Source organism: Tachyglossus aculeatus, chromosome 16, assembly GCF_015852505.1.
Source record: "Tachyglossus aculeatus isolate mTacAcu1 chromosome 16, mTacAcu1.pri, whole genome shotgun sequence".
In the NCBI taxonomy this organism is placed as follows: domain Eukaryota; kingdom Metazoa; phylum Chordata; class Mammalia; order Monotremata; family Tachyglossidae; genus Tachyglossus; species Tachyglossus aculeatus.
The window spans coordinates 1,828,711-1,850,371 of record NC_052081.1 but is presented as its reverse complement, the minus strand read 5'-3'; the positions used below and the strand labels follow the sequence as shown (position 1 = coordinate 1,850,371).

Below are 21,661 nucleotides of genomic sequence, written 5' to 3'. Positions count from 1 at the left end.
GTTGGGTAGGGACTGTCTCTATATGTTGCCAATTTGTACTTCCCAAGCGCTTAGTACAGTGCTCTGCACACAGTAAGCGCTCAATAAATATGATTGATGATAACATACCTGCCTTTCCTTACCTCACAGGGCTGCGGAGAGGACAGAGGGAGACGAGTCACACGGTCGCGCTACGCAAATTCAAGGTCCTGTTGACTTGCTATTTCCTCTTGGCTCTGCTTGTGTTCAGGTGCGATGTGACAGCCGTCTTTTAGTGGTATTTATTAAGCGCTTTCCCTGCGCCAGGCCCTGTCCTAAGTGCGGGGGTAGAAAAATCCAACCGGGTTTCTCGCTCTCTCTCCGCGACCAGGCCCTTTAGCCGACGGGAGTCCGTCAGCCCTCTCTTTTCTCCTCAGGGCCGGGTTGTGGGAGGGGGGCTTTGTTTTGTTTTTAACAGTATCTGTTAAGCGCTTACTACGTGCCAGGCGCCGTGCTGAGGTAGAAACAGGATCATCGGGGTGGACACGGTCCTTGTCCCACGTGGGGCTCACGGCCTAAGTAGGAAGGAGAGGGTTTTCAGGTTCCACAAGCGCTTAGTCCAGTGCTCCGCACACAGTAAGCGCTCAATAAATACGATTGAATGAATCGGCCGACTCCCCCTTGCCCGTCTGCGGCCTTGATTTACCGTGCCCGAACTGGTCCTCTCCCACCTGCCCCTCATTCTGGGGAATGAGCCACGCCGGGGAAGCAGCGTGGCTCAGTGGTAAGAGCCCGGGCTTTGGAGTCAGAGGTCAGGGGTTCAAATCCCAGCTGTGTGACTTCGGGCAAGTCACTTCACTTCTCTGTGCCTCAGTTCCCTCATCTGTAAAATGGGGATTAAGACTGTGAGCCCCCCCCACCCACCCCGTGGAACAACCTGATCACCTTGTAACCTCCCCAGCGCTTACAACAGGGCTTTGCACATAGTAAGCGCTTAATAAATGCCATCATTATTATTCTCAACCCTCCCCCAGACTTTCCCCCTCCACACAACTCCAACTAATACTCAAATCCAACAACCCAGCCCCCTTTCCCCTCCATCAGAGCCTCCTGATTGTTTCCTCCCATCTCTCTCCTCGGCCCTGCCTCAAAAACTCACAAGGTTCTTTGGTCTGTTGCGTTTTTCCATTTGCTTAGCGCAGTGTACCCAGGGGGTGATCAATAAATACTTAAAAAAAACTCATTCATTCATTCAATCGTATTTATTGAGCGCTTACTGTGTGCACAGCGCTGTACTAAGCGCTTGGGAAGTACAAGATGGAGACATATAGAGACGGTCCCTACCCAACAGTGGGCTCAGGAGGGAGGAGGAGGAAGAGGAAAAGGTTGGGGAGGAAGAAAAAACGAAGGAGAAAGGAAGAGGGAGAGGGAGGGAGGAGAAAGGAAGAGGGAAAGAAAAAGCTGGGGAGAAAGAGGAGGAGGAGGAAGAAGATAGGTGGGGATGACACCACCATTCTCCCTGTCTCCAAAATTTGCAACCATGATAGGAACCTGCACTCTTTGCTCACTTTCAACTCCCACAAAGAGGTTAGGGCTAAATGCTGCACATTTCCCCCTGTGACATTTCCTAAATCTGCCCCTTCTTCTCCATCTAGAATGGTTCTTGTCATAACCCGCTGACCTCCCTGCCTCCTTCCTCTCCGGCCCAAATATCACTCTGTCATCCAGAACATTTTCTAAAATGTTGCACTAGTGATATTACTACTACTGATGATGATCGTGGTATGTGCTAAGCACTGTACTAAGCGCTGGGGTAGATACAAGATAATCTGGTCCCATGTGAGGCTCAGTTGATGAGGGAGAACAGGTACTGAATCCCCATTTTGAAGATAATAATAATAATGATAGCATTTATTAAGCGCTTACTATGTGCAAAGCGCTGTTCTAAGCGCTGGGGAGGTTACAAGGTGATCCGGTTGTCCCACGGGGGGCTCACAGTCTTCGTCCCCATTTTACAGATGAGGGAACTGAGGTCCAGAGAAGTGAAGTGACTTGCCCAAGGCCACACAGCAGACAAGTGGTGGAGCCGGGATTAGAACCCGGGTCCTCTGCCTGCTCTGACTCTGCACACAGCTCCCCCCTCCTCAGAAATCTTCAGTGGCTACCCATTTCTCTTTTCATCGAGCAGGCATTCTTGACCAGACTTGAAATTAATCAACCAACCAACCAAAGGTGTCTACTGAGCGCTTACTGTGTGCAGAGCACTGTACTAAGTGCTTGGGAGAGTACCTTACAATAGTATGAGTGATCCCTGCCCTCAAGGAGCATACAGTCTTCCAATCAGCTGCCTCCCTCTTGCTTATCCACTCTCTTCTCCTACTCCACCCCAGCTTGTGCTCTTCGTGCTTTGGGCGCTCGCCCTCCGCCTGGGATTTGCTCAGGACTCTTCTGCTTTATAAAACAATCTTTTCTTCAAGCCCAGAGTCCTCTGGAATCAATCGATCGTATTTATTGAGCGCTTACTGTGTGCAGAGCACTGGACTAAGCGCTTGGGAAGTCCAAGTTGGCAACATCTAGAGACGGTCCCTACCCAACAGTGGGCTCAAAGTCTAGAAGGGGGAGACAGACAACAAAACCAAACATATTAACAAAATAAAATAAATAGAATAGATATGTACAAGTAAAATAAATATAGAGTAATAAATAACTCTAAATGGCTAATAACAGCTTCTAATAACAGAAGCCATTCCTAGATTAGCCCTTCACTTTCCGGTCAGGCGTCCACCTCCCGCCCCCATCAGCCGCTTTAATTGCTGCTCGAATTTTTTAATTCTTTACTTTTTTGCTTTCACTTAAGGAAGCACTGTGGCTTGGTGGATAGAGCACAAGCCTGGAAGTCAAAAGCTCTGCTACTTGTCTGCTGTGTGACCTTGGGCAAACCACTTCACTTCTCTGTGCCTCAGTTACCTCACCTGTAAAATGGGGATCAAGACTGAGCCCCATGTGGGCCACGTACCTCATAGCTACTCCAGCGCTTAGAAGAGTGTCTGGCACATAATAATAATGATGGCATTTATTAAGCGCTTACTATGTGCAAAGCACTGTTCTAAGCGCTGGAGAGGTTACAAGATGATCAGGTTGTCCCACGGGGGGCTCACAGTCTTCATCCCCATTTTACAGATGAGGTAACTGAGGCACAGAGAAGTTATGTTGCCAACTTGTACTTCCCTTTTAGACTGTGAGCCCACTGTTGGGTAGGGACTGTCTCTATATGTTGCCAACTTGTACTTCCCAAGCGCTTAGTACAGTGCTCTGCACACAGTAAGCGCTCAATATGATTGATTCCCAAGCGCTTAGTACAGTGCTCTGCACACAGTAAGCACTCAATAAATACGATTGATTCCCAAGCGCTTAGTACAGTGCTCTGCACAGTAAGCGCTCAATAAATACAACTGACTGATTCCCAAGCGCTTAGTACAGTGCTCTGCACACAGTAAGCGCTCAATATGATTGATTGATTCCCAAGCGCTTAGTACAGTGCTCTGCACACAGTAAGCACTCAATAAATATGATTGATTCCCAAGCGCTTAGTACAGTGCTCTGCACAGTAAGCGCTCAATAAATACAACTGACTGATTCCCAAGCGCTTAGTACAGTGCTCTGCACACAGTAAGCGCTCAATAAATACGATTGATTGATTAAGTGACTTGCCCAAAGTCACACGGCTAATTGGCGGAGCTGGAATTAGAACCCATGACCTCTGACTCCAAAGCCCATGCTCTTTCCCCCTGAGCCACGCTGCTTCTCTGTACATAGTAAGCGCTTAACAGATACCACAAAAAATACATATATATATATATATATATCTATATGTATATATATATATATATATATCATTTGTTTCTATGCTCTCGTTGGCACATAGTAAGCGCTTAGCAGATACCACAAAAAATACACACATATATATATATATATATCTCATTTGTTTCTTTGCTCTCGTTGGCACATAGTAAGCGCTTAACAGATACCACAAAAAATACACACATATATATATATATATATACATATATATATATATCACTTGTTTCTATGCTCTCGGTGGCACATAGTAAGCACTTAACAGATACCACAAAAAAAAAAAAATATATATATATCATTTGTTTCTATGCTCTCGGATGAGTGGCCATTTTGTTCCCTGCCCCACTCCTCGGCCCCAGGACGGAGTCCTGCGTCCTGCACGTATTTAACATCACTCCTGTTGACGGTGGAGAGGGTGACCCGTCCTTGACCGGAGGCAAAAGCAATTATTGACCGCTCACGCAACCGAGTCACGTGCCAGTTGGCCATCGCTTTAGCCTGCCACTGGGCCGGAGGACCGCTCTGAGAAACGAGAGACCCGGGGGCTAGTTCCAGCCCTGCCTGCGGCGAGTTAACGGGGGGCAGAGATTTAGTGGGGTGCTCGGCCCAGTAGGCGTTCAATAAATCCGCTCCGTTGATTGATAGATACGGGCGGGGGCCACCCACCTGCTCATTCATTGCACCCCGTGCCCCTCGGGGGAAAAGGACGGGCAGGGCCCGGCCCGGCCGAGGGGGAGAGCGGTGGGCTTGCTTAACCAGGACTCTGAAGCTAATCCAAATTTACCTTTCTGGAGTTGATTATCTCAAATTAAAGCCGGGAGGCTCCAAACCCCCATCCCTGCCTTTGTTTTTTTTTTCCAGTCGTATTTATTGAGCGCTTACTGTGTGCAGAGCACTGTGCTAAGCGCTTGGGAAGTACAAGTTGGCAACATATTCGGGCCCGAGACCCCGGCACGCGCCTTCCCCGGCTACAGCCGGACATCCAGCTGGATGTAAGAGAAGGCCGCGGGGTTAGGTCTGCTTTACTCCGGCTGCTTCTGGTTTTTCTTTTCTTTTTTTCCTTATAGCCCTATGTGCCTGGCACTGTTCTAAGCGCTGGTATAGATAATAATAATAATAATAATAATGATGGCATTTGTAAAGCGCTTACTATGTGCAAAGCACTGTTCTAAGCGCTGGGGGGATGCAAAGTGATCAGGTTGTCCCACGGGGGGCTCACAGTCTTAATCCCCGTTTTACAGATGAGGGAACTGAGGCTCAGAGAAGTGAAGTGAATTGCCCAAGGTCACACAGCAGACATGTGGCGGAGCCGGGATTCGAACCCCTGACCTTTGACTCCAAAGCCCGGGCTCTTTCCACTGAGCCACCGCTGCTTCTCTAAGGAGAAGCAAGGATAAGATAAGGTAAGGAGATAAGATAAGAGGATAAGGAGATAAGATAAGGAGAAGCAGCGTGGCTCAGTGGACAGAACACGGGCTTTGGAGTCAGAGGTCATGGGTTCAAATAATAATAATAATAATAATAATAATAATGGCATTTGTTAAGCACTTACCATGTGCAAAGCACTGTTCTAAGCGCTGGAGAGGATACAAGGTGATCAGGTTGCCCCACTTGGGGCTCACAGCCCACTGTTGGGTAGGGACCGTCTCTGTGTGTTGCCAACTTGTACTTCCCAAGCGCTCAGTACAGTGCTCTGCACACAGTAAGTGCTCAATAAATACAATTGATTAATCCCCATTTTGCAGATGAGGTAACTGAGGCCCAGAGAAGTGAAGTGACTTGCCCAAAGTCACACAGCTGACAATTGGTGGAGCCGGGATTTGAACCCATGACCTCTGACTCCAAAGCCCGGGCTCTTTCCAATGAGCCACGCTGCTTCTCAAATCCCGGCTCCGCCAATTGTCAGCAGTGTGACTTTAGGCAAGTCACTTCACTGGGCCTCAGTGACCTCATCTGGAAAATGGGGATGAAGACTGTGAGCCCCCCGTGGGACAACCTGATCACCTTGCAACCTCCCCAGCGCTTAGAACAGCGCTTAATAAATGCCATTATTATTATTATTAAGTTGGACCCAGCCCCTGTCCCATGGGGGGGCTCCCAGTCTCAATCCCTATTTTAGATGAGGAAACTGAGGCCCAGAGAAGGGAGGTGACTTGCTCAAGGTCACACAGCGGACGAGTGGCGGGGTTGGCGCCGGGCAGTGCTGTGCGCGCAGAAAGCGCTTGAAAAATACGGCTGACTGACTCCCACGTCTGTTTAGGGTGAGCAGGGAGCGTGTCTACCAACTCTGCTGGGTTGTCCGCTCCCGGGCGCTAAGTACGGGGCTCTGTCCACGGTAGGCGTTTAATAAATAGCACCGATTGACTGAACAATCGACCCCAGCTCCGAGCCCGTCCCTTCCGGGCGCCGCGGGGGTGAACAGGGCACCGACTCTGTGAGGGCTGGGGAAGGGGGAGCGGTAGGGGCCCGGTGACGTCCCCCGCTCCGGCGGGGCGGGACAACAGTAGTCCCACAGGGCCTGCCTGGAGACAGAGTCCGGGGGGTGGGCAAAGGTCAGTGACCCCTCTTTTATTGCATCAGGGCCTCCCGGCCGAGACAAGGCAGTGAGCGAGAGGGGGGCGGCCGCGGTCGTACCCTCCCTCAACTCCACCGGGGCACCGGAGCCGTCACCACCCGCTCCCCGAACCCCCGGGTGACGCCGGGGATGACCGTCCTGGCCGCCGAGGTGCCTCGGGCGGGCGCTTCAGTCATAGTGGAGGCTCTTGAGCGGCCCTCCTGCAAACCGCTTCCGCTCGGGAAAGCCGGAGACCTGTCGGAGGGGGGGAGAGAGGTCAGCGGGTCGGGTCGGGGGGCCGCCCGGCCCCACCCCACCCCACCGTCGGCCTCCGCTTTCGGTGGGACTCTTCCCCGGGCGGGGGAAGGACGGGGCAGGGGGAGGGACGTACCTGACCGCCGTCCCGGAAGAAGTATCTCTTCTCTATCACCTGGCGGGGGGCAACCGGAGAGGGGGTTCGGCCGAGGCATTTCTCTGAAGCCCCCCAAGTTGCACCGCGCTGGTCTCGACGGTCTGGGCAGAACCCTGGGAGCCCACCTGGGGTCAACCTGATCACCTTGTAACCTCCCCAGCGCTTAGAACAGTGCTTTGCACATAGTAAGCACTTAATAAATACCATAATAAGTATTATTATTATGGTATTTATTCAAGGCCCTACTGAGAGCTCACCTCCTCCAGGAGGCCTTCCCAGACTGAGCCCCTTCCTTCCTCTCCCCCTCGTCCCCCTCTCCATCCCCCACATCTTACCTCCTTCCCTTCCCCACAGCCCCTGTATATATGTATATATGCTTGTACACATTTATTACTCTATTTATTTATTTATTTTACTTGTACATATCTATTCTATTTATTTTATTCTGTTAGTATGTTTGGTTTTGTTCTCTATCTCCCCCTTTTAGACTGTGAGCCCACCGTTGGGTAGGGACTGTCTCTACATGTTGCCAACTTGGACTTCCCAAGCGCTTAGTACAGTGCTCTGCACACAGCAAGCGCTCAATAAATACGATTGATTGATTGATTATTGAGCGCTTACTCTGTGCAGAACACTGTGCTAAGTACATGGGAGAGTACAATACAAGAGTCGGTAGGCACGTTCTCTGCCCACAATGAATTTTCAACAGGAACGTGATCTCTCTACTTTCAGAATCGTCAGCCTGATCACCCTGTATCCTCCCCAGCGCTTAGAACGGTGCTTTGCACATAGTAAGCGCTTAACAAATGCCAATTATTATTATTATTATCTCCTAACTAGTCCTCCTCCTAGTATCCCTGAACACACTAACCGGCAGAAGCCTTCCTTTCATTCATTCATTCATTCATTCAATCCTATTTATTGAGCGCTTGCTGTGTGCAGAGCACTGGACTAAGCGCTTGGGAAGTACAAGCTGGCGACATATAGAGTCAGTCCCTACCCAACAGTGGGCTCACAGTCTAGAAGAGAATAAACTGACTCTGGCGGGATTCGAACGCACAACCTTTGAATCGCTCTCTCGTCACTAGAAGTCCAGCCCTGCGTGTCTCAGGATCTCCGGGAAGTCCACCCCAAGGGGAGGTTCTGGGGTGGGAGATCTGGGGGGCTACTGTCTACCTACCACTCAGTTCAGACCTCAACATCTTGTTGTGGGCAGGGAATGAGTGGGACGTTACACTGCACCCTCCCAGGTGCTTAGCACAGCGCTCTGCGCTCAGTGAGAGCTCAGTAAACACAACCGAATGAATGAAAGGCTGTGAGCCCACTGGTGGGTAGGGACCGTCTCTATATGTTGCCACCTTGTCCTTCCCAAGCGCTTAGTCCAGTGCTCTGCACACAGGAAGCGCTCAATAAATACGACTGATTGATTGATTGAGATGAACGAACGTTTCTAACTGGGCATTCGCGCCAGCCGCTTTGTATGTGTCCTGCACCGAGAAGCAGCTTGGCTTGGCGGCAAGAGTCCGGGATTGGGAGGCGGGGGCCGGGGGTTTGAGTCCTGCCTCCGCCGTTCATCAGCTGGGTGACTTTGGGCAAGTCACTTCACTCCTCAGGGCCTCAGTGACCTCATCGGGAAAATGGGGATGAAGACCGTGAGCCCCTCGTAGAACGACCTGATGACTGTCTGAAGGGGAAGGAGAATGGCCAGCCCAACGCGGCCCGGAGAGTGGACAAGGAGCATGGGCGGGGATCTCACCCACCTTGAGGGTCATGTCCTGGGCCCCAGGAAGTCCAACCCCAGAGGCCTTCTCTCCTCCGACAGGCCTTCCCCGACTAGGCCCTCCTTTCCTCTTCCCCCACTCCCTTCGGCGTCACCCTGACTTGCTCCCTTTATTCGTCCCCCACTTCCAGCCCCACAGAGCTTATGTCCACATCTGCCATTTATTTATTCATCATCATCATCATCATCATCAATTGTATTTATTGAGTGCTTACTGTGTGCAGAGCACTGTACTAAGCGCTTGGGAAGTACAAGTTGGCAACACCCAGACTGAGCCCCTTCCTTCCTCTCCCCCTCGTCCCCCTCTCCATCCCCCCCATCTTACCTCCTTCCCTTCCCCACAGCACCTGTATATATGTTTGTACATATTTATTACTCTATTTATTTATTTATTTTATTTGTACATATCTATTCTATTTATTTTATTTTGTTAGTATGTTTGGTTTTGTTCTCTGTCTCCCCCTTTTAGACTGTGAGCCCACTGTTGGGTAGGGACTGTCTCTATATGTTGCCAATTTGTACTTCCCAAGAGCTTAGTACAGTGCTCTGCACACAGTAAGCGCTCAATAAATACGATTGATGATGATGATGATGATGATAGAGACAGTCCCTACCCAACAGTGGGCTCACAGTCTAAAGTCACTTAACTTCTCTGTGCCTCAGTTCCCTCATCTGTAAGACGGGGATTAAGACTGTGAGCCCCCTGTGGGACAGCCTGATTGCCTTGTAACCTCCCCAGCGCTTAGAACAGTGCTTTTAGACTGCGAGCCCACTGTTGTCTCTATATGTTGCCAATTTGTACTTCCCAAGCGCTTAGTACAGTGCTCTGCACATAGTAAGCGCTCAATAAATACGATTGATGATGATGATGATGATGATGATGCTGTGCACATAATAAGTGCTTAATAAATGTTATCATTATTATTATATGTACAAGTCAAATAATAAAATAAGTACAAGTGGGCAACATCTAGAGACGGTCCCTACCCAAACAGTGGGCTCACAGTCTAGAAGAAAAAGATCATAGTAAGCGCTTAACAAATGCCATTTATTTATTCCTATTCGCATCTGTCTCCCCACCCTCTAAACTGTCGGCTCGTTCTGGGCAGGGACTGTATCTGCTTATTGTTCAATTGTGCTCTCCCAAGCCCTTAGTACAGTGCTCTGCACACAGTAAGTGCTCAATAAATGCGACTGAATGAATGAACGAATGAATCCCCGGTGGGGAAGAGCCCAGGAACGAGCACCCCTGGAAGGGGAACCGGGCATCCCGGGGCCGTGCCAACCCGGGCAAGACAAGCGTCCAGGCTGGTGTTGAGTCACTGCCCATGGAGAGGGACAAGGGTGAAGGAGGACATCATTCATTCCTTCAATTGTGTTTATTGAGCGCTTACTGTGTGCAGAGCACTGTACTAAGCACTTGGGAAGTCCACGTTGGCAACATCTAGAGACGGTCCCTACCCAATGGTGGGCTCACAGTCTAGAAGGGGGAGACAGAGAACAAAGCAAAACATACCACTGAAAGGCAAAATCCTTAGCTGGGGAAGCTTTAGGAACCGTTGGCCGAGACTAATAATAATAATGATGGCATTTATTAAGCGCTTACTATGTGCAAAGCACTGTTCTAAGCGCTGGGGAGGTTACAAGGCCATCAGGTTGTCCCACAGGGGGCTCACAGTCTTAATCCCCATTTTACAGATGAGGTAACTGAGGCACAGAGAAGTGAAGTGACTTGCCTAAAGTCACACAGCTGCCAACTGGCAGAGCCGGGATTTGAACCTATGACACCGACCGCCGCCCCAGGATGGGGGGGTTTCGTGACTGGCCGAAGAGGAGGGGCAGCCCCCCTCGGGAGCCCCCCTTCTCCTCCCTGGGAGGAGAGAATGAACCAATGGGGCAGGAGGGCAGGCACCTCTGCCGGCTCACCTTGGGAGCCTTCCAGTGGCCCAATTCATTCATTCATTCAATCGTATTTATTGAGCGCTTACCGTGTGCAGAGCACTGTACTAAGCGCTTGGGAAGTCCAAGTTGGCAACATATAGAGACGGTCCCTACCCAACAGTGGGCTCACAGTCTAGAAGATGCCAGCAGGTCTTGTTTCATTCATTCAATCGTATTTATTGAGCGCATACCGTGTGCAGAGCACTGTACTAAGCGCTTGGGAAGTGCAAGTTGGCAACATATAGAGATGGACCCCACCCTACAGTGGGCTCACAGTCTAGAAGATGCCAGCAGGTCTTGTTTCATTCATTCAATCGTATTTATTGAGCGCTTACTGTGTGCAGAGCACTGTACTAAGCGCTTGGGAAGTGCAAGTTGGCAACACATAGAGACACTCCCTACCCAACAATGGGCTCACAGTCTAGAAGATGCCAGCAGGTCTTATTTCATTCATTCAATCGTATTTATTGAGCGCTTACCGTGTGCAGAGCACTGTACTAAGCGCTTGGGAAGTCCAAGTTGGCAACATATAGAGACGGTCCCTACCCTACAGTGGGCTCACAGTCTAGAAGATGCCAGCAGGTCTTCATTCATTCAATCGTATTTACTGAGAGCTTACCGTGGGCAGAGCACTGTACTAAGCGCTTGGGAAGTGCAAGTTGGCAACACATAGAGATGGTCCCTACCCAACAGTGGGCTCACAGTCTAGAAGATGCCAGCAGGTCTTATTTCATTCATTCAATCGTATTTATTGAGCTCTTACCATGTGCAGAGCACTGTACTAAGCGCTTGGGAAGTGCAAGTTGGCAACATATAGAGACGGTCCCTACCCAACAGTAGGCTCACAGGCTAAAAGATGCCAGCAGGTCTTCATTCATTCAATCGTATTTATTGAGCGCTTACTGTGTGCAGAGCACTGTACTAAGCGCTTGGGAAGTGCAAGTTGGCAACATATAGAGACGGTCCCTACCCCACAGTTACGCACTCTCTAAACTGGCAGACGGGCCGGCCGGGAGGGAGTGTTTGGGGGGTCGGGAGGGGAGGGTTGCGGTCGGGAGGTGAGGGTCGCCCAAGGAGGAGGGGACCGCCGGAGACCGAGCCGCCGGACTCACCTTGTCGAAAAACCTGCTGAGCTTGACGGCGTTGGACGAGCCCGCTGCCAGGTAGCGGAGGTGGGTGCAGTCCTGGAAGACCCCCCCGGGGAGGTGCCATTAGGACCCGGACTGGCACGGCTCGAAAGCCGGGGCCGGCCCCAAGCCACTGAGTCTTCCCCGAGCCGGTCGGGCGGGTAAGGCCGGCGGGGCCCCATCCCTCGGCTCCACCCCGAGGACGCGGGGGCGGGACAGACCCACCAAATTGATCTCCTCGGCGTTGAAATCTTCGGCCAGGAAAGCCGTCCTCGTCAGGACGTCGTGCCGTTTCCCTTCGGGGATCTGGTCCAGCTTGGTCCCGATGACCAGCAAGGGCAGCTGGTTGTCGGCAAACTGTTCCCGGTCGTAGTCCCTGGGGGAGGGGAGGGGCATTTGAGCGGAGCTCAATAATGATAATAATAATAATAATAATGATGATGACGGCATTTGTTAAGCGCTTACTATGTGCAGAGCACTGTTCTAAGCGCTGAGGGGGATACAAGGTGATCAAGTCGTCCCACGTGGGGCTCACGGTCCTAATCCCCCATTTTACAGATGAGGCTCAGAGAAGTGAAGTGACTAGCCCAAGGTCACACAGCAGACGCGTGGTGGAGCGGGATTCGAACCTGTAACTCTGACTCCAAAGCCCACGCTCTTTCCACTGAGCCACGCTGCTTCTCCTCCATAAATGCCAACTCCTCCGCCAACGCTCCCAAACCCAGTGTCTTCCAGCTGGGGCCGGGCCTGTTCCCGAAGACCCCCGAGGGTCCGAAGGCAACGGGCGAAGGGGAGGGGGGTCCCACCCGTGACCCGGCCGCGTGACTTGGGCCCGCGGCCCGCGCAGCTACTCACCCCCCAGTCACCAGGACCCCAGTGGGCCCCTGGTCCCTGTTGAGAGCTTCCAACGACCAGCGATAGAGGTTTTGGGAGGACTTCTTATTGGTCAGGTCGTGGACCAGAACGATGCCTACGGAAGACGGGAGGAGAGAGGAAAAAGGAGCCGGCGTTCCGGCTGTCGCTCCCGCCCGTCGCTCCCGCCCGGCCTGACATCTGCGGACTTGGGAGTCAATCATTCGATCGTATTCGTTGAGCACTTACGGTGCTCCCTGCTTCCCTTCAAGGCCCTGCTGAGAGCTCACCTCCTCCAGGAGGCCTTCCCAGACTGAGCCCCTTCCTTCCTCTCCCCCTCTCCATCCCCCCCATCTTACCTCCTTCCCTTCCCCACAGCACCTGTATATATGTATATATGTTTGTACATATTTATTACTCTATTTTACTTGTACATATCTATTCTATTTATTTTATTTTGTTAGTATGTTTGGTTTTGTACTCTGTCTCCCCCTTTTAGACTGTGAGCCCAATGTTGGGTAGGGACTGTCTCTATATGTTGCCAATTTGGACTTCCCAAGCACTTAGTACAGTGCTCTGCACACAGTAAGCGCTCAATAAATATGACTGATTGATTGATTACGGTGCGCAGAGCACCGGAATACGTGCTTGGGAGAGTACCGTACAACAATAAGCAATCAATCAATCAATCAATCGTATTTATTGAGCGCTTACTGTGTGCAGAGCACTGGACTAAGCGCTTGGAAAGTACAAGTTGGCAACATATAGAGACAGTCCCTACCCAACAGTGGGCTCCTACCTATCTTGCAGCCCCAACCTGTACTTCCCAAGCGCTTAGTACACTGCTCTGCACACAGTAAGCGCTCGATAAGTACGACTGAATGAATGAACGGACAGTGCCTGGCACGTAGTAAGCGCTTAACAGATACCATAATAAATTATTAAGTGCTGAATGAATGCCTGGCACGTAGTAAGCGCTTAACAGATACCATAATAAATGATTAAGTGCTGAATGAATGGCTGGCACGTAGTAAGCACTTAACAGTTACCATAATAAATTATCATGTATTGTAAATTGTTATAAATTATTATTATTTTACATATCTATTTTATTTATTTTATTTTGTTGGTATGTTTGGTTTTGTTCTCTGTCTCCCCCTTTTAGACTGTGAGCCCACTGTTGGGTAGGGACTGTCTCTAGATGTTGCCAACTTGGACTTCCCAAGCGCTTAGTACAGTGCTCTGCACAAAGTAAGCGCTCAATAAATATGATTGATTGATTGATTGCTTTTGTTCTCTGTCTCCCCCTTTTAGACTGTGAGCCCACTGTTGGGTAGGGACTGTCTCTAGATGTTGCCAACTTGGACTTCCCAAGCGCTTAGTACAGTGCTCTGCACAAAGTAAGCGCTCAATAAATACGATTGATTGATTGACTGATTATTATTAAGAGCTGAGATCTGAGCCGGATGTGAGAAGAGCACCGGGCCTTTCTCGGACCAGAATTTAGCCCGTCCACGCGGACGCTCGATCCCCGATCTCGGGGCCCCGGTTTCGGCGATCCGGAGGCGGGAGCCGCCGGCCAGAGGGAAAAAGAAAGGGGGAGGGAAAGGTTTACCATTCACGGCGTTGTAGAACACTCCTCTTGTGCTTTTCACACTGCTGGCGCTGCCCACTGAGCCCCCGACGTCCCACAGCTCGATGTAGTAGGTCTTCTCTTCTGGAGTTCCTTCCTTGTAGTCGTGAACCTGGAAAATCCAGTGAGGGAAATCCATGGACAAACCACTGTAGTGACGCGGGAACTCGGGGAGTCATCCGTGGAATCAATCAATCAATCAATCGTATTTATTGAGCGCTTACTATGTGCAGAGCACTGTACTAAGCGCTTGGGAAGTACAAATTGGCATCACACAGAGACAGTCCCTACCCAACAGTGGGCTCACAGTCTAAAAGGGGGAGACAGAGAACAGAACCAAACATACCAACAAAACAGAAATGTACAAGTAAAATAAATAAATAAATAGAGTAATAAATATGTACAACCATATATACATATATACAGGTGCTGTGGGGAAGGGAAGGAATGCCTGCTGTCTGCGGGGAACCGCGCTGGGAAACCGGGAGCAGACGCAACAAGAAGGTATGGTCTCCGTCCCGGAGGAGTTTACGCTCTGATAGGGGAGACAGGAAGGCATCGATTAAAACTACGCCCGATGGGAGGAAGGGGGAAAACAGAGACAGAAATGGTAATTAATTAATTAATTTATCTATCTGTACATATTTATTCTATTTTATTTGGTTAATATGTTTTGTTGTCTGTCTCCCCCTTCTAGACTGGGAGCCTGCTGTTGTCTCTATGCGTTGCCGACTTGGACTTCCCAAGCGCTTAGTCCAGTGCTCTGCACACAGTAAGCGCTCAATAAATACGACTGAATGACTGAACCACCAAAGCCAACGTGGAATGTCAGCCGAACAATCAATCAATCAGTCGTATTTATTGAGCGCTTCCTGTGTGCAGAGCACTGGACTAAGCGCTTGGGAAGTCCAAGTTGGCAACGTATAGAGACGGTCCCTACCCAACAGTGGGCTCATTTTACTTGTACATATCTATTCTATTTATTTTATTTTGTTAATATGTTTGGTTCAATATGTTCAATCCATACTTCATGCTGCTGCCCGGATTATCTTTGTCCAGAAACGCTCTGGACATATCACTCCCCTCCTCAAAAACCTCCAATGGCTACCGATCAATCTGCGCATCAGGCAGAAACTCCTCACCCTGGGCTTCAAGGCTCTCCATCACCTCGCCCCCTCCTACCTCACCTCCCTTCTCTCCTTCTACTGCCCAGCACGCACCCTCCGCTCCTCCACCACTAATCTCCTCACCGTACCTCGTTCTCGCCTGTCCCGCCATCGACCCCCGGCCCACGTCATCCCCCGGGCCTGGAATGCCCTCCCTCTGCCCATCCGCCAAGCTAGCTCTCTTCCTCCCTTCAAGGCCCTGCTGAGAGCTCACCTCCTCCAGGAGGCCTTCCCAGATTGAGCCCCTTCTTTCCTCTCCCCCTCGTCCCCCTCTCCATCCCCCCGCCTTACCGCCTTCCCCTCCCCACAGCACCTGTATATATGTATATATGGTTGTACATATTTATTACTCTGTTCATTTATTTATTTATTTATTTATTTTACTTGTACATTTCTATCCTACTTATTTCATTTTGTTGGTATGTTTGGTTCTGTTCTCTGTCTCCCCCTTTTAGACTGTGAGCCCACTATCGGGTAGGGACTGTCTCTATGTGATGCCAATTTGTACTTCCCAAGCGCTTAGTACAGTGCTCTGCACATAGTAAGCGCTCAATAAATACGATTGATTGATTGATTGATTGATTGGTTTTGTTGTCTGTCTCCCCCTTCTAGACTGTGAGCCCACTGTTGGGTATTTCTGTTGCCAACTTGGACTTCCCAAGCGCTTAGTCCAGTGCTCTGCACACAGTAAGCGCTCAATAAATACGATTGATTGATTGATAGAAGGGGCTCTGCTCCGGGCCTCGGGCTAGGGCGCGCGCAAACGCACGCTCAAGAGAAGCAGCGTGGCTCAGTGGGAAGAGCCCGGGCTCTGGAGTCAGTGGTCATGGGTTCAAATCCCGGCTCCGCCACCTGTCAGCTGTGTGACTTCGGGCAAGTCACAACTTCTCTGGGCCTCAGTGACCTCATCTGTAAAATGGGGATGGACTGTGAGCACCCTGTGGGACAACCTGATCACCTCGCAGCCTCCCCGGCGCTTAGAGCAGTGCTTTGCACATAGTGAGCGCTTAATAAATGCCGTTATTATTATTATTATTATGTCACTTACTCGGACATCCACCGAGCAGCCGACGGTCCAGGACGGATTTCCCAGCACTTGGTTCTGGCAGAGCAGATGAACGAGGGAAGACTTCCCAACTCCTGCGACGGGCCGGGACACGACATCGTCATCCCCACGGAGGTCGGAGGAGCAGCGGGCCGGATCCAGGGCGGCTCATTTCCCTCCCCTGCCCCTTGGGACTCAACCAATCGACCAGTGGCACCTACTGAGCGTTTACTGGGTGCGGAACACTGTAGTAAGCGCTTGGGAGAGGACACTATAATAGCGTTGGTAGACCCGTTCCCTGCCCACGGGGAGGGGTCCAACTGCTTCTGGAGACCCCAGGAAGGGAGAGGACTAACGTTTGGGCTAACTTAATAATAATAATAACAATAACGATGGCATTTATTAAGCGCTTACTATGCGCAAAGCACTGTACTAAGCGCTGGGGTGGTTACAAGGTGATCAGGTTGTCCCACAGGGGGCTCACAGTCTTAATCCCCATTTTACAGATGAGGTACCTAAGGCACAGAGAAGCGAAGTGACTTACCCAAGATCACACAGCTGATAGGTGGCAGACCCAGGATTAGAACCCACAACCTCTGCCTCCCAAGCCTGGGCTCTTTCCACTAAGCCACGGCGCTTAACAAATGCCATGATTATTACTATTATTATTATTCTCTATAATAATGGTGCTATTCATTAAGCGCTTACTATGTGCCAAGCGCTGTTCTAAGCGCTGGGGGAGATACAAGGTAACCAGGTTATCCCACGTGGGGCTCACAGTCTCAATCCCCATTTTCCAGATGAGGTAACTGAGGCCCAGAAAAGTGAAGTGACTTGCCCAAAGTCACACAGCTGACAATTGACAGAGCCAGGATTTGAACCCATGACCTCTGCCTCCCAAGCCCGGGCTCTTTCCACTGAGCGACCTGGGAGTCGGAAGGACCTGGGTTCTAATCCCAGGTCGGCCACTTGTCTGCTGTGTGACCTTGGGCAACTCGCTTCACTTCTCTGGGCCTCAGTTACCTCATCTGTAAAATGAGGATTGAGACTGTGAGCACACCATGAGATTGGGACTGTGTTCACCCCGATTTGTTTGTATCTGCCCCAGCGCTTAGCACAGGGCTTGGCACATAGTAAGCGCTTAACAAATAGCACCCCTCCCCGCCCCCCCAAAAAAAGTCACTTCTCTGGGCCTCAGTTCCCTCATCTGGAAAATGGGGATGAAGACTGTGAGGTCCACGTGCACATAGTAAGCACTTAACAAATTCCCCCGCACATACAAAAAAAGTCACTGCTCTGGGCCTCAGTTCCCTCATCTGTACAATGGGGATGAAGACTGTGAGCTCCGCAGGGGGCAACCTGATCATCTCGTATCTATCCCAGTGCTTAGAACAGTGCTTGGCACATAGTAAGCGCTTAACAAATACCAAAAAAAAGTCACTTCTCTGGGCCTCAGTTTCCTCATCTGTACAATGGGCATGAAGACTGTGAGCTCCACGGAGGACAACCTGATCATCTCGTATCTATCCCAGCACTCAGAACAGTGCTTGGCACATAGTAAGCGCTTAACAAATACCAAAAAAAAAAAGTCACTTCTCTGGGCCTCAGTTCCCTCACCTGGAAAATGGGGATGAAGGCTGTGAGCCCCACGAGGGACAACCTTGATCACCTTGTATCTACCCCAGCGCTTAGCACAGTGCTTGGCACACGGTAAGCATTTAACAAACAACAACAAAAAAGTCAGTTCTCTGGGCCTCAGTTCCCTCACCTGGAAAATGGGGATGAAGACTGTGAGCCCCACGGGGGACAACCTTGATGACCTGTATCTCCCCCAGTGCTTGGCACATAGTAAGCATTTAACAAATATTCCCCCCCCACCAAAAAAAGTCACTTCTCTGGGCCTCAGTTCCCTCATCTATCAAATGGGGATGAAGACTGTGAGCCCCACGGGGGACAACCTTGATGACCTTGTATCTCCCTCAGCGCTTAGCACATAGTAAGCGCTTAACAAAGACCAAAAAAAAAGTCGCTTCTCTGGGCCTCAGTTTCCTCATCTATAAAATGGGATGAAGACTGTGAGCCCCACGGGGGACAACCTTGATGACTTGCACCTCCCCTAGCGCTTAGAACAGTGCTTGGCACATAGTAAGTGCTTAACAAATACCAAAAAAAGGTCACTTCCCTAGGCCTCAGTTCCCTCATCTGTCAAATGGGGATGAAGACTGTGAGCCCCACGGGGGACAACCTTGATGACCCTGTATCTACCCCAGCGCTTAGAACAATGCTTGGCACATAGTAAGCGCTTAACAAATACCAAAAAAAAATAAGTCACTTCTCTGGGCCTCAGTTTCCTCATCTATAAAATGGGGGTGAAGACTATGAGCCCCACGGGGGCCAACCTTGATGACCTCGTGTCTCCCCCAGCGCTTAGCACAGTGCTTGGAACATAGCAAGCGCTTAACAAAGGCCGAAAAATAAAAAGACACTTCTCTGGGCCTCAGTTCCCTCATCTATAAAATGGGGATGAAGACTGTGAGCCCCACGAGGGACAACCTTGATGACCTCGTGTCTCCCCCAGCGCTCAGCACAGTGCTTGGCACATAGTAGGCGCTTAACAAGGGCCAAAAAATAAAAAGTCACTTCTCTGGGCCTCAGTTCCCTCATCTATAAAATGGGGATGAAGACTGTGAGCCCCACGGGGGACAACCTTGATGACCTCGTGTCTCCCCCAGCGCTCAGCACAGCGCTTGGCACATAGTAGGCGCTTAACAAAGGCCAAAAAATAAAAAGTCACTTCTCTGGGCCTCAGTTCCCTCATCTATAAAATGGGGATGAAGACTGTGAGCCCCACGGGGGACAACCTTGATGACCTCGTGTCTCCCCCAGCGCTCAGCACAGCGCTTGGCACATAGTAGGCGCTTAACAAAGGCCAAAAAATAAAAAGTCACTTCTCTGGGCCTCAGTTCCCTCATCTATAAAATGGGGATGAAGACTGTGAGCCCCACGGGGGACAACCTTGATGACCTCGTGTCTCCCCCAGCGCTCAGCACAGTGCTTGGCACATAGTAAGCGCTTAACAAAGACCAACATTATTAATTATTATTCATAAATACGATTAATGAATGACACTGACTGACTGACTGACTGACTGACTGAGGGCGCCCCCCTACGTCAGTCCCGCGGCGCAGCTTACGTAGCAGCGCCGCTTACGTAGCGACGCCGCCCCGCTGCCTGCTGGGAAATGTAGTTTCTGGGGCCCAAGCGGGTTTCTGGCCTCCAGGAGCGGAGGCAAGGGCCGGAAGGGAGGGAGGAAGGACGGAAGGAAGGAGTGGGGCTCCAGGCCGCCATGAGGCCCGTCCAGCCGAGGCTCCGGACACTCACCCGAATCCCCCAACACCAACACCTTCACCCTGTCCAGCGCCATCTTCCCCCGCCCTCCCACCGGCCGCGCCCGGACCCCCGACCAATCACCGCGCCCCTGGGACCCGGCGCGCCTCGGAGGCCTCCGATTGGCTGAGACGCCGGCCTCTCTTGGAGCCGATTGGCCGGCGCCGGTGCCCGTCAAGGCGGGAGGCGGGGTCAGCGGGGCGCGACGGGGGGGTCGGCGTCGCGGGGTTGTGACGTCACGCCGCGCCCTTTACGAGTTTCGGCCCGGGCGGGGGGAGGGGGGCGCGCGCCGGGGAGCCGGACCGGAAGTGCCAAGGCGGGCCCAGGTTAGTTCGTCTGTTGTCCGCCTTCCTTAGCCTCGTTTGCCCGCTTTTTGTCATAGTAATGCTATTTATTAGGCGCTTACTAGGTGCCAAGCACTGTACTAAGCGCTGGGGGAGATCCAAGGTGATCAGGTTGACCCACGTGGGGCTCCCAGGCTTTAGTCCCCCCTCTCTCCCCAGGTGACCTCGTGTTCACCCCGTGGCCCTGTCACTAGCAGTGACACAATAAAACACAATAAGTAATAATAATAATAGTAATAATAATAATAATGATGATGGTGGTATTTGTTAAGCGCTTACTATGTGCCAAGAACTGTTCTAAGCGCTGGGGGAGATCCAAGGTGATCAGGTTGACCCACGTGGGGCTCACAGTCTTCATCTCCATTTTACAGATGAGGGAACTGAGGCCCAGAGAATAATAATATGATGGTATTTGTTAAGCGCTTACTATGTGCCAAGCACTGTTCTAAGCGCTGGGGGAGATCCAAGGTGATCAGGTTGACCCACGTGGGGCTCCCAGGCTTCAGTCCCCCCTCTCTCCCCAGGTGACCTCGTGTTCACCCCGTGGCCCTGTCACTAGCAGTGACACAATAAATAATAATAATAATAATAATAATAGTGGTATTTGTTAAGCGCTTACTATGTGCCAAGCACTGTTCTAAGCGCTGGGGGAGATCCAAGGTGATCAGCTTGTCCCACGTGGGGCTCACAGGCTTCAGTCCCCCCTCTCTCCCCGGGTGACCTCGTGTTCACCCCGTGGCCCTGTCACTAGCAGTGACACAATAAATAATAATAATAATAATAATAGTGGTATTTGTTAAGCCCTTACTATGTGCCAAGCACTGTTCTAAGCGCTGGGAGAGATCTAAGGTGATCAGGTTGACCCACGTGGGGCTCTCAGTGTTCATCTCCATTTTACAGATGAGGGAACTGAGGCCCAGAGAATAATAATGATAATAATAATAATGATGGTATTTGTTAAGTGCTTACTATGTGCCAAGCACTGTTCTAAGCGCTGGGGGAGATCCAAGGTGATCAGGTTGTCCCACGTGGGGCTCACAGGCTTCAGTCCCCCCTCTCTCCCCGGGTGACCTCGTGTTCACCCCGTGGCCCTGTCACTAGCAGTGACACAATAAATAATAATAATAATAATAATAATAATAGTGGTATTTGTTAAGCGCTTACTATGTGCCAAGCACTGTTCTAAGCGCTGGGGGAGATCCAAGGTGATCAGGTTGACCCACGTGGGGCTCTCAGTGTTCATCTCCATTTTACAGATGAGGGAACTGAGGCCCAGAGAATAATAATGATAATAATAATAATGATGGTATTTGTTAAGTGCTTACTATGTGCCAAGCACTGTTCTAAGCGCTGGGGGAGATCCAAGGTGATCAGGTTGTCCCACGTGGGGCTCACAGGCTTCAGTCCCCCCTCTCTCCCCGGGTGACCTCGTGTTCACCCCGTGGCCCTGTCACTAGTAGTGACACAATAAGTAATAATAATAATAGTAATAATAATAATAATGATGATGGTGGTATTTGTTGAGCACTTACTATGTGCCAAACACCGTTCTCAGCGCTGGGGGGGATACAAGGTGATCAGGTTGTCCCCTGTGGGGCTCACAG

The 21,661-nt window shown here is 50.8% G+C and overlaps 1 protein-coding gene across 2 annotated transcripts; it reads right to left on the bottom strand.

Annotated features, from left to right (window-relative positions):
• Positions 1-5,978: 5,978 nt before the first annotated feature.
• Positions 5,979-19,751, bottom strand: RABL3 (RAB, member of RAS oncogene family like 3). 2 transcript variants are annotated; one of them, XM_038758057.1, is made up of 8 exons: positions 19,708-19,751; positions 16,330-16,421; positions 14,098-14,227; positions 12,486-12,600; positions 11,856-12,006; positions 11,616-11,687; positions 6,762-6,800; positions 5,981-6,625 (listed from the first exon to the last, which is right to left on the bottom strand). In XM_038758057.1, the coding sequence occupies exons 1-8, from the start codon at positions 19,748-19,750 to the stop codon at positions 6,560-6,562; spliced, it is 708 nt and encodes a 235-aa protein (XP_038613985.1). In that variant the 5' UTR covers position 19,751; the 3' UTR covers positions 5,981-6,559. The 2 variants fall into 2 exon arrangements, with proteins under 2 accessions (XP_038613986.1, XP_038613985.1); XM_038758058.1 differs by lacking the exon at positions 6,762-6,800 and having other exon boundaries at positions 5,979-6,625.
• Positions 19,752-21,661: the final 1,910 nt, after the last annotated feature.

Excerpts from the sequence above, each read along its gene's own strand:
- RABL3 (XM_038758057.1), bottom strand. The coding sequence starts at position 19,750 with ATGGCGCTGGACAGGGTGAAGGTGTTGGTGTTGGGGGATTCGG. Across the intron at positions 11,688-11,855 it reads ACGCCGAGGAGATCAATTTG|GACTGCACCCACCTCCGCTA; the intron begins GTGGGTCTGTCC and ends GGGGTCTTCCAG. Across the intron at positions 6,626-6,761 it reads TCTTCCGGGACGGCGGTCAG|GTCTCCGGCTTTCCCGAGCG; the intron begins GTACGTCCCTCC and ends CCCCTCCGACAG.